Source organism: Thalassophryne amazonica, chromosome 21 (assembly GCF_902500255.1).
Source record: "Thalassophryne amazonica chromosome 21, fThaAma1.1, whole genome shotgun sequence".
Lineage (NCBI taxonomy): Eukaryota > Metazoa > Chordata > Actinopteri > Batrachoidiformes > Batrachoididae > Thalassophryne > Thalassophryne amazonica.
In genome coordinates this window covers 11,254,435-11,267,320 of record NC_047123.1, presented here as the reverse complement: position 1 = coordinate 11,267,320, position 12,886 = coordinate 11,254,435, and the positions used below count along the sequence as shown (strand labels likewise).

General features: G+C 39.3%; 1 protein-coding gene across 1 annotated transcript in view; it reads right to left on the bottom strand.

The window, feature by feature from the left end:
• Nucleotides 1-12,886, bottom strand: part of tbc1d32 (TBC1 domain family, member 32) — a 344,636-nt gene that overhangs the window by 297,665 nt on the left and 34,085 nt on the right. Inside the window, 4 exon segments of the mRNA XM_034162816.1 lie at nucleotides 8,437-8,544; nucleotides 8,547-8,573; nucleotides 11,863-11,920; nucleotides 11,922-11,966. Coding sequence (XP_034018707.1) covers nucleotides 8,437-8,544; nucleotides 8,547-8,573; nucleotides 11,863-11,920; nucleotides 11,922-11,966 — 238 coding nt within the window.

Sequence of the window (12,886 nt, the reverse complement as noted above, 5' to 3'; positions counted from 1 at the left end):
ACTCCCTCTGAGGAAGAAACCTCAAGCAGACCAAACTCAAAGGGGCAACCCTCTGCTTGGGCCATGCTACAAACATAAATTACAGAAATAATTCACAGAACAATTCACGGACGAATATACAAGAATTGCTGTTGGTGTACAGGACAGGAGGATCGCCAACACAAACACAACTCCCATCTCTGGATGGAGCTGCACCTTAAACAGAGAAAAAACAGAATCAGGCATCAGAAAGACAAAAAATACTGTATAATTTGCCAGCATTAATCAACAAGAAAAACAGAAGAAATACTAAGGTGATCGCCGGCCGCTAGCCCTAAGCTTCACTAAAAGACTCAGAATTTAGGTGAAGTTGAGGCCGCGGCCCGCTCCAATTATTAATAACATGAATTAAAAGAGTAAAAAGCGTAAAACAAAACTGTACCAGTATGCTAGCCATATGAAAGGGAAAATAAGTGCGTCTTAAGTCTGGATTTGAAAGTTTCCACAGAATCTGATTGTTTTATTGATGCAGGGAGATCATTCCACAGAACAGGGGCACGATAAGAGAAGCTCTGTGACCCGCAGACTTCTTATTCACCCTAGGGACACAAAGTAGTCCTGTACCCTGAGAACGTAAAGCCCGGGCCGGTACGTAAGGTTTAATTAGGTCAGCTAGGTATGGAGGTTCCAGTCCATGAATAATTTTATAGGTTGGTAGCAGAACCTTAAAATCTGATCTCACTGGGACAGGAAGCCAGTGAAGAGACGCCAAAATGGGTGTAATGTGGTCAAACTTTCTGCTTCGTGTCAAAAGTCTAGCTGCAGCATTCTGAACCAATTAGAGACCCCTAATGCTAGACTGCCGTAAACCAGAAAATAGAACATTGCAGTAGTCCAATCTAGAAGAGATGAACACATCGATCAGGGTCTCAGCATCAGCCATAGACAGGATGGGACGAATCTTAGCTATATTTCGCAGGTGGAAGAAAGCAGTCCTAGTAATATTTCTAATATGGAGACCCAAAGGACAACGAAGCATCAAAAATTACCCCAATGTTCCTCACTTTGTCAGTGTGATGTATGACACACGAGCCTAGGCTGAGTGTTACTGGTCAAACTGATGCCGATGTCCTCACTGGACCAAGAACCATCATTTCAGTCTTTCAGAGTTTAAAAGTAGGAAGTTTCTAGACATCCACTTCTCACTGCTGCAAAGTAATCTTCTAAGGATTTATGTGAACGAGATTACCAGCAGTTATCGCCATATAAACTGAGTATCATCTGCATAGCAGTGAAAGGTAATCCCAAAACGCCGCAATATGTGCCCAAGCGGTGCTATATAAAGGGAGAAAGCAGGGGCCTAAGACAGACCCCTGAGGAACCCCAAATTTCATGTCACTAAGGTTAGAGGTAGTGTTACTGTACCAAAACACAGTGAGAACGACTGGTCAAGTATGACGTCAACCATGCAAGGGCACTCCCAGTAATCCCAAAATGATTTTCCAAATAAATAAGAGTATTTACTATCAGTCACTTCTTTTGAAGTGATTTCACTCCTCCTGTGTTTGCAGTATTCACCCACACATGACTAAACTCATGTAAAATTGATTATTGTAAAACTTGTGATAAGAAGGAAGCCAGACAATGAGTCTTTTATGAACGTGTGTCATGTCATTCATGCTGTTACATAACCTATCAGTGATTTAAACCCAGGTTGACTGGAAAACACTACAGGCCAATAAGGAGGAGCCCCGAAATTTTGATAATCAGACACAATGTCCAATGAAATGATCTGACATAAAGACTGGAGAGGTTATTTCATTGTAAAAGTACTGAGGGAGTGACCGCAATCTGCACAAAAATCATAAAACACAATGTTATTCTCTGTTACTTTTAACTGCCGGTTATTGATTCAAAGAATAGAGAATGAATTCCTGCATGTTCCTGAGCAGGTATAATCAGCTTTTTGTAATATAAAGAAATCAACTACAAAACTTGACCCAAACCAGGACTATCAGCCAATAACAAGAACCGTTTGGCCACGAAGCAACTGACTGTACCAGTCTGTCTGCCCAGTTGACTGGGGGCAGTACCCGGATCACGGAGTCCCTCAAGAATCTAGAAACCCACTGAGGATCAGGATCGGACACAATGTCCTGAGAGAGACCATGTAGGCAGAAAACAATCAAATAGAATCTCAGCGGTCCGTTTGGCTGTTTGTGTCTTGATGGCTTCCCTCACTAATCTCCTTCTTGCACCAGTTTTTGACAACTGCTAGTCCAGACAGATTTGCCATACAGTACTTTAATGTTTATAATACTTATTGATTGAAGTAAATGTCCAATCAGGCACTTTGAAATGGTCATGTACATATTTAATTATTTTTTTCTTTCTAAGAGCTTCCATGCCTTATGGTATTATTGATATTTTTCATTTACGTATAAAGTAAAAACACCAAGTAAAAACTTCAATAAAAACTTGAAAAAAGAAAGAAATGGACATGTATCCATCCCCTGACATGTCTAAAGAAAACTGGCTCTAAAAGTGGTGATTTGCTGGTGCCATAACTGTACTTATGCTACCCGTAATTTTGGCTTTGATATTTTTATTTCATTTATACCAAGTTGAAGAGATTTGATTTCAGTTTGAGTTTAAAGAGGATAATTTTAGAAATTTTAATATAGAGAAGCCTGAATTTTTTTTTTGTGCTAAGAAATTCAAATGTAATGTATGTAATGTGAATCAGTTGTCCCCTATGTAAGGATGAAGCCAGCACCTGTTGAACATGCTTTTCTCTTTAAAAGCCTGATGAAAATGGGACGTTCAAGACGTTCAGAAGAACAGCGTAGTTTGATTAAAAAGTTGACTGGAGAGGGGAAAACTTATACCCAGGTGCAAAAAATTATAGGCTGTTCATCTACAATGATCTCCGATGCTTTAAAATGGGCAAAAAAAAAAAAAAAACAGAGACGCATGGAAGAAAATGGAAAACAACCATCAAAATGGATAGAAGAATAACCAGAATGGCAAAGGCTCACCCATTGATCAGCTCCAGGATGATCAAAGACAGTCTGGAGTTACCTGTAAGTGCTGTGACAGTTAGAAGACGCCTGTGTGAAGCTAAGTTATTTGCAAGAATCCCCCGCAAAGTCCCTCTGTTAAATAAAAGACGTGCAGAAGAGGTTACAATTGTGTCAAAGAACACAGCAACTGGCTCTAAAGAGAAATGGAGGAATATTTTGTCAACTGATGAGAGTAAAATTGTTCTTTTTAGGTCCAAGGGCCGCAGACAGTTTGTGAGACGACCCCCAAACTCTGATTCAAGCCACCAGTTCACAGTGAAGAGGTGAAGCATGGTGGTGCAAACATCATGATATGGGCATGTTTCTCCTACTATGGTGTTGGGGCCTATTATCGCATACCAGTTATCATGGATCAGTTTGAATATGTCAAAATAGCTGTTTCGAAGCAAAAACCAAGAAAATGTGAATGAATTGTGGAATGTTAACAAATCTTGGAGAGCAATAACAGCTGAAAAGTGCCACAAGTTGGTTGACCTCCATGCCTCGCAGAGCTTCAGCAGGAACTGTGGGAACGACATTTGGAGACGAGTTTAATTGTGCGCACGTGACAGAAAACTGATTCGTCGTGGCGCGCAGTGAAATGTGACACCGCGTTACAAGTCGTGTCAAAACTTGACAGTTTCCGTGTCACTTTGTAATAACGCGTGACAGTTTGGGCTCCAAGAACCATCACAGGAACCACTACGAACGTTGTCATGTTCTATTAAGGATCACTACTCATCAAGACGGATCAATATGCTCAGTTGCGACCTCCACGACGTGAGATGAAATGAGGGTGGTGTGTGACATTCATGGAAGCTTTTTTTGACAGGCAAAAACATGCTCCAGGAATATCAAGAATATCACGCACCAACACGCACTATAAGAAACCTATTCAGATGTGTTAAGTCACGTTAAGAATGTCAGGAATGTGTCACGAATGACAGAAAAATGACATTCGGAACGCGTCTTTGGTTATGTGTAAATGCACCCTTAATGGCCAAACAAGATGATGTCCATTGGATTCTATGAAAAACGAGATACATATGTAAGTCTGTAATTTAACAAGTAAGAATAACAGATGGTGTAAACTCTTTGTTTTAGAACTCTAATATTCAACCAATAACTTTATATGCACTTTTAATGTGTTTTATTTGTGTGAATGGGAGCAGCAGACTGCAAAATAATTTCCTTCGGGATTAATAAAGTATCTATCTATCTAATAATCTGCATCACTTATTTTTAGTTTTGTCACCATTTTTTATGTTTTTACCCCATAAAATTCAGTCATAGATAGTCCAACCATACCTTTATGGATCTGATCAGACCAATATTCTGGTATACTTCTCAGCATGATTGCAGCATTTTTTTTTTGACCCCTAACTGTCTACAGCAACCACCACTGGATGGCTATCAGACTTTTTTTTTTTTCCAAGTTCCCTATAATAATGGCCAAAATGTCTTATCAAATGTTTTGCCATGCTAGGTAGTGGTGATAGGGGTCTGGCCCAAAGGCCTGTGTGAATTGTTGGTGATAACATCTTGGCATGACACTAATATAAAGGTCAAAGGTGCATAATCAATCTAGGCAACTGAATGAATTAATGAATTGAATGTTTCGAAATAACTTTAAACCTCATGATGATGTCAATAAATTCTATTGTGACAAATAATAATAATAATAATAATAATAAATGCAATAGCTTCTAAATAAAGAGAGCTGGATGATGGATGCTGCTGAGTGCATATGAATGAGGAACAGACTGCTATATACTGAATGATACATTACATCATGATGATGTCAATACCTGGCATTTAGGGTCCAAAAACATTTTTCCTCAGTAGCCCTGAAACTAGAAGAGCTAGAAGGATGAGCTAGAGTCCATATATCCATGAGAAAGTAGAATGGTGTATTCTAACATCTCGTGAAGGTCCATATACACAGTAAGAAACATTTTTATTTTCTATTTATGCACACTGTCCTTCCCAGCTCTGAGGAAAAATGTGTGTTTTCTGAACTTACACAAACACAAGAAGCCATGCAGTGATGTTATCATGAGGTCATATACAAATTCAAATTTGGCAACCTGTTTGTCAGCTCACACGCATTTGAGATCATCTTTCTAGCTTTTCGTTTTAAACTTATTACAGAAAATGTGATTTATTATTTTTTTTGATTATGTCAAATGATGCCATTTCGATGTCTAGCAGCTACAAGTTATTAATAATTAATAAATAAATAATACATTTTATTTATTTATTTATTTCCTTTATATAGTGCCAAATCATAAGAGAGTTGCCTCAAGGCGCTTCACACAGGTTAAGGTCTAACCTTACCAACCCCCAGAGCAACAGTGGTAAGGAAAAACTCCCTCTGAGGAAGAAACCTCAAGCAGACCAACTCAAAGGGGCAACCCTCTGCTTGGGCCATGCTACAACATAAATTACAGAAATAATTCACAGAACAATTCACGGACGAATATACAAGAATTGCTGTTGGTGTACAGGACAGGAGGATCGCCAACACAAACACAACTCCCATCTCTGGATGGAGCTGCACCTTAAACAGAGAAAAAACAGAATCAGACATCAGAAAGACAAAAAATACTGTATAATTTGCCAGCATTAATCAACAAGAAAAACAGAAGAAATACTAAGGTGATCGCCGGCCGCTAGCCCTAAGCTTCACTAAAAGACCCAGAATTTAGGTGAAGTTGAGGCCGCGGCCCGCTCCAATTATTAATAACATGAATTAAAAGAGTAAAAAGCGTAAAACAAAACTGTACCAGTATGCTAGCCATATGAAAGGGAAAATAAGTGCGTCTTAAGTCTGGATTTGAAAGTTTCCACAGAATCTGATTGTTTTATTGATGCAGGGAGATCATTCCACAGAACAGGGGCACGATAAGAGAAAGCTCTGTGACCCGCAGACTTCTTATTCACCCTAGGGACACAAAGTAGCCCTGTACCCTGAGAACGTAAAGCCCGGGCGCGGTACGTAAGGTTTAATTAGGTCAGCTAGGTATGGAGGTTCCAGTCCATGAATAATTTTATAGGTTGGTAGCAGAACCTTAAAATCTGATCTCACTGGGACAGGAAGCCAGTGAAGAGACGCCAAAATGGGTGTAATGTGGTCAAACTTTCTGCTTCGTGTCAAAGGTCTAGCTGCAGCATTCTGAACCAATTAGAGACCCCTAATGCTAGACTGCCGTAAACCAGAAAATAGAACATTGCAGTAGTCCAATCTAGAAGAGATGAACACATCGATCAGGGTCTCAGCATCAGCCATAGACAGGATGGGACGAATCTTAGCTATATTTCGCAGGTGGAAGAAAGCAGTCCTAGTAATATTTCTAATATGGAGACCAAAGGACAACGAAGCATCAAAAATTACCCCAATGTTCCTCACTTTGTCAGTGTGATGTATGACACACGAGCCTAGGCTGAGTGTTAACTGGCCAAACTGATGCCGATGTCTCACTGGACCAAGAACCATCATTTCAGTCTTTTCAGAGTTTAAAAGTAGGAAGTTTCTAGACATCCAACTTCTCACTGCTGCAAAGTAATCTTCTAAGGATTTTATGTGAACGAGATTACCAGCAGTTATCGCCATATATAACTGAGTATCATCTGCATAGCAGTGAAAGGTAATCCCAAAACGCCGCAATATGTGCCCAAGCGGTGCTATATAAGGGAGAAAAGCAGGGGCCTAAGACAGACCCCTGAGGAACCCCAAATTTCATGTCACTAAGGTAGAGGTAGTGTTACTGTACAAAACACAGTGAGAACGACTGGTCAAGTATGACGTCAGCCATGCAAGGGCACTCCCAGTAATCCCAAAATGATTTTCCAAATAAATAAATGAGTATTTACTATCAGTCACTTCTTTTGAAGTGATTTCACTCCTCCTGTGTTTGCAGTATTCACCCACACATGACTAAACTCATGTAAATTGATTATTGTAAAACTTGTGATAAGAAGGAAGCCAGACAATGAGTCTTTTATGAACGTGTGTCATGTCATTCATGCTGTTACATAACCTATCAGTGATTAAACCCAGGTTGACTGGAAAACACTACAGGCCAATAAGGAGGAGCCCCGAAATTTGATAATCAGACACAATGTCCAATGAAATGATCTGACATAAAGACTGGAGAGGTTATTTCATTGTAAAAGTACTGAGGGAGTGACCGCAATCTGCACAAAATCATAAAACACAATGTTATTCTCTGTACTTTTAACTGCCGGTTATTGATTCAAAGAATAGAGAACTGAATTCCTGCATGTTCCTGGAGCAGGTATAATCAGCTTTTTGTAATATAAAGAAATCAACTACAAAACTTGACCCAAACCAGACTATCAGCCAATAACAAGAACCGTTTGGCCACGAAGCAACTGACTGTACCAGTCTGTCTGCCCAGTTGACTGGGGGCAGTACCCGGATCACGGAGTCCCTCAAGAATCTAGAAACCCACTGAGGATCAGGATCGGACACAATGTCCTGAGAGAGACCATGTAGGCAGAAACAATCAAATAGAATCTCAGCGGTCCCGTTTGGCTGTTTGTGTCTTGATGGCTTCCCTCACTAATCTCCTTCTTGCACCAGTTTTTGACAACTGCTAGTCCAGACAGATTTGCCATACAGTACTTTAATGTTATAATACTTATTGATTGAAGTAAATGTCCAATCAGGCACTTTGAAATGGTCATGTACATATTTAATTATTTTTTTCTTTCTAAGAGCTTCCATGCCTTATGGTATTATTGATATTTTTCATTTACGTATAAAGTAAAAACACCAAGTAAAAACTTCAATAAAAACTTGAAAAAAAGAAAGAAATGGACATGTATCCATCCCCTGACATGTCTGAAGAAAACTGGCTCTAAAAGTGGTGATTTGCTGGTGCCATAACTGTACTTATGCTACCCGTAATTTTGCTTTGATATTTTTATTTCATTATACCAAGTTGAGAGATTTGATTTCAGTTTGAGTTTAAAGCGGATAATTTTAGAAATTTTAATATAGAGAAGCCTGAATTTTTTTTTTTGTGCTAAGAAATTCAAATGTACCAAAGCTCAAAGGTGTGGATACTATTTATGGTATTGCATCATAGTCCATGCAGACTCCAGTCTTATCTCGTCCATCACCCGATCAAGCATCACTACAAACACGAAAGGGTTTACAGCTGATCCTTGATGGAATCCCTGCGCCATGTTGAGCCCCTCCATCATTCCTAGCAAACATCTCACTGTCGCACTGTCCCATACCGTATATCCTGCACCACCCTCACACACGTCTATGTGGACAATACAACTTTAAACATATAAAATAATAAACACATCTGAGGTGTGTGCAGATTCTAACAAGGTTCAACATAATAGTCCTGCCTTGCACCTTTTCGTATCCATACGTCAATAGGAAAGAGCTTTCTTCCATTGGTGTAGATGAGGAGATTCCCAAGAACACATAGTGAATGGACAAAATAGGCATAGTCAAGCTCTGTCCCGTGTAAACTCTCCTCTGTGCTGAGCCTGAAGAGGAAAATTAAACATAACACAAAAAGGGGGAAAAAAATGAAAGAATGAATAATTATTATTAGAGCCCGACCAATATATCGGCCGGCCGATATTATCAGCCGATATAAGCCCTTTTCAAAGTACTCACTATCGGCCGAAATTTTGCTGATTAGAACGCCGATAATTTCTCATAAACAGAACAGTTACTGAAATAATGTTTGTGTCAGCAAGGTAAAATGTCCTTGCACCGTTTGTCCAGTAGATGGAGCTCTGACTCCATTCAACTGAGAGCTGCTTACACCCCTGCTTAAATGTGTTCATCACCGGCCCCCGTAGTTCGCCGTCACACTGCACTGATCGGCTGACAAAAGCATACAAGTAAGTTTAGAAGGATTTGTTTGTAATTACTTTGCGACTACACTCACCCCACATTTCTCCTGTTTCAGTTCAACTCAGTTTGATTAACTCAGTTTATGTAGTAATGTGTCAAATGTGCTTCATTGCATCAGTCACGCTTTTTATTAAGCCCACGTTATGTAGACCTTATTTCTGGCATGAAAAACTTTTGTTTACTGCTAAGAGGTTGAAACATTCAGATTCACTGGTCGTCCGGAAGGGTTGTGGGAATTACTGCCGTTCGCCATTAACCCTCTGGGGCCGACGCCGTTGTATACGACAGCTGGCACCAAGCTTTACTAACTGTAAATAACTTTTTAATGATATGAGATAGAAACTTACTCTTTTTTTGCTGAAAAGTTAACTCCGCGACGTTCGATCCACCATCGGCCATGCTAATAGAAGATGTGTGATGACGTGCTCAATGTGAGTGTCCAATTGGAATTGGTTCTCCGTAACATGGTTTTCCAAAATCCAATCCGATGCCTCTGAGCCCAGAGATATAGATGCCACTTCCAGACAAGCTTACCATAACTCCTCTTTTTTGCATAGTAAAGTTTTAAGTTGCATTTGTGACTGTAACTCCATAATCCCTTCTGCATGTGATTAATCAGCTATTGATGAATGACGGTTCTTACTACAGTGCCATCTGAGGGATCAGAAATCACAAATGTTTAGCGTTGGGTTGCACCCTTGCCCTGTAAGCACTGAAATTCCTCCAGATTCCTTGAATCATTTAATGATATTGTGGGACTGTAGAGAGAATTATGCAAATCTGTTCTAATTCTTTCATTTTGCAAACATTATTTTTAAATAATTTCAATAATTTTCTCACGCATTTGTTGACAGAGTGGAGATCCTCTGTCCGTCTTTGCTCTTCAAAGCCTCAACCTTTCATTGGATACTGCTTCTGTACCAAATTATGATTACAATCACCTGATGACACCTATTTAAAACATCACAATTTAGATTTTTTTCACCTTATTACAAGCCCTAAATTGCCCCCATCCAAACTTTTGTGGGAATGTGGTTCAGGCATTAAATGCAGGAATGGATGTATGTTAACAAATAAAATTAAGATGACAAAACAAACAAAACATGAAATATCTTGGGTTTATACGGTCTACAATAAATAGAAGTTAAGCAAATGTAAGAATCCTGACTTTTTCTTATGTGGGGTTATTTATAAAATTCCCACAGTTCTGGAAAGTGTGGAATTGTGCACTTCACCTTTGATGGCTCAGCACTGGTTATACCATCATTGCTTTATTTACAGACGGCAAGATTCTTGACCAAGAGTCAAGATTTTCATGTATAATGCTTGCCTTTGGATAGTTACTGTTAATTGCCAAAATGCAGACCCTCCAGAAATATGCAATACCAGGACTTCAACAATTAATTCAACCAATATACATGTAAATACATGGAGAGGTACTGTACGTCAGGATCTATGATATTATCAAGTTTAAAGAAAGTACAAATAGATAGAATTTGGCGGCGCAGTCCTCGTTTGAGGGTGGCGCTAAAGTGTTAAAATATGGCGCATATGACGCAATAATCCTACATCTGGGGACAGCCCTCATATGTCCCCATCAGAAACGTGGCACTTACTCTGGGTTTTGGGGCAAATTACACAGCAACCAAAGTGAAAATGCAAAGAAATGTGATGTTGCGGTGGAAAGCAGACGTGTTAAGGTTTGTTTATGACCCAGAGCACAAACATGTTGAGGCGGTTGTGCAGGCAAGAGAATGTGGCTACTCTGGCTAGGTGTGTAGGCTGGGAACAGAAAAAAAAAAAAAAAAGCACTTTTCACAATTACTTCGGTGATTGCAGCCAAAAACAAAACAGTCCACCATTTTTCCATTAGAAGTGATGCTGTGTTTAGGTTGCGCAACGGCAGGCTGTCCCCGGAAGTGGTCATATCCCGCGATATCACCCAAGTATTCAAATGAGACTGCTGCCCTATCTCCACCCTCATGTGATGATGTTCTACATTGTTCAACATAGTCCATGGGCCAAGCAGGTTTTTGGTACCACGTAAGGTGACTAAATCTATGACTGAATGTTCTGAAGTTATGGAGTAAAAACAGCAAAAATGGTGACAAAGGTCAGTTTCAGTTTGTACAGGGGTCAAAAGTTAAAGTTGTTCCCATATCAGTAAAAAAATATGCAAATTATTGTTTGGGTTGATAGAGTTCTAATAAGGAATAGTTTGTACCATCTGTCATGCTTAGTTACCACGTTACGGGGTAACATATGTCACATGTCATAGAATCCAATGGACGTCACCTTGTTTGACCTTACTTTGGAGACCAAACATTCAACACAATCAAAACTATTTAATTTATTAATCCTTTCATTTCAAGTAATAATTTGCACATTTTTTGTTACTGAAAATGGAGCAACTTTAACTTTTGACCCCTGTACAAACTGAAATTGACCTTTGTCACCATTTTTGCTGTTTTTACACCATAACTTCAGAATATTCAGTCATAGATAGTCCAAACTATCCTTTTTTGGAATTGTTATGAACAGACAAATAATGTGATATAGTTTTCAACATGACTGGAGCATTTTTAATTTTGACCTCTGTGTAATTCTTCATTTACCCCTACCTGGCTACAGCTACCCTCCTGGGATGGCTATCATACATTTTTCTGTTGGCCATGATACACTGAGGCTGGATTCTAAGTGTTGTTTAGTCACCTTCAGTGGTACCAATTAGGTCAAATTGATGACTGGCTCATGGACTAACACACTGACTAATAACTATATATATAAGGTGACACTCCAAACCGCTTTCTCATATTCACATTAGACATCAAATGTGAATATTGTCAGTGTACAGCTAAAACACATGAATTGCATAAACACACACATATATTTTTTCCTTGCTCTTTTACTTACAAATGTTTTGCTGCTCTGCTGACACGCTTGAATCGGTCTTCTCCTTTGTGAAAACATCCGGATGATTCGGTGTAAATTATGCACTGCTGAACAGCCGCTGCAATCTTTCAAAGAAAACAAAAGAGTGATGACATATAAAGAAAATATTTTGGTTATCTTCCTGATTTCCGTATTCTCATTAGATAGCTTCTACCACTACGTCAGATATGCATGTGTGCATGACTGTGCATCACCCAACTTCATGGAGCAACTGAGCAATTGGCCTTGATGCCATTTTCAGACTCTCAGCTTCCAGATGGAGACTTCTTTTAGTACAGCAGATAACTGTAAGAATTGTTCAAATCCAGTTACAAGCACCAAAATTTGACTGTGTATATCTTTTGGTACATACTGTGGAAAAATAACCTTGACAGGGGATTCAATAGGCAGCCAGGCTGGGGTCAATTGAAGAATTGCACAGGGTCAAAATTTAAAAAAAATGTTCCAATCATATTGAAAGTGATACCACATTATGTATCTGATGACAATGATTCCAAAAAGGTACAGTTTGGACTATCTATAACTTAATGTTCTGGGGTTTATGGTGTAAAAACAGCAAGAATGGTGACAAAGGTCAGTTTCAGTTTGTACAGGGGTCAAATGTTAAAGCTGCTCCAGTTTTGGTAAAACCTGGTGCAAATTATTGGTTGAACTAATAGGATTAACAAATGGAATAGTTCTGACTGTGTTGAATGTTTGGTCTTCAAAGTAAAGGTCAAACAATGTCGACGTCCACTGGATTCTATGACATGTGACATATGTTACCCCGTAACATGATAACTAAGCATGACACATGGTGCAAACTATTCCTTTTTAAAATCCTACTAACTCAACCAATGTGTAGTCTGGAGCAGTGCTGGTGCGTTGCTATTGTGCTCAACTGCGTCACCTCAGGGAGCTCATGTGTCTTGACACATTGCATGCAGATCTGTTGTCTTACAAGAAATCTTCTCAGTCTGCCATCTGAATAGAAATGTGCCGGTTT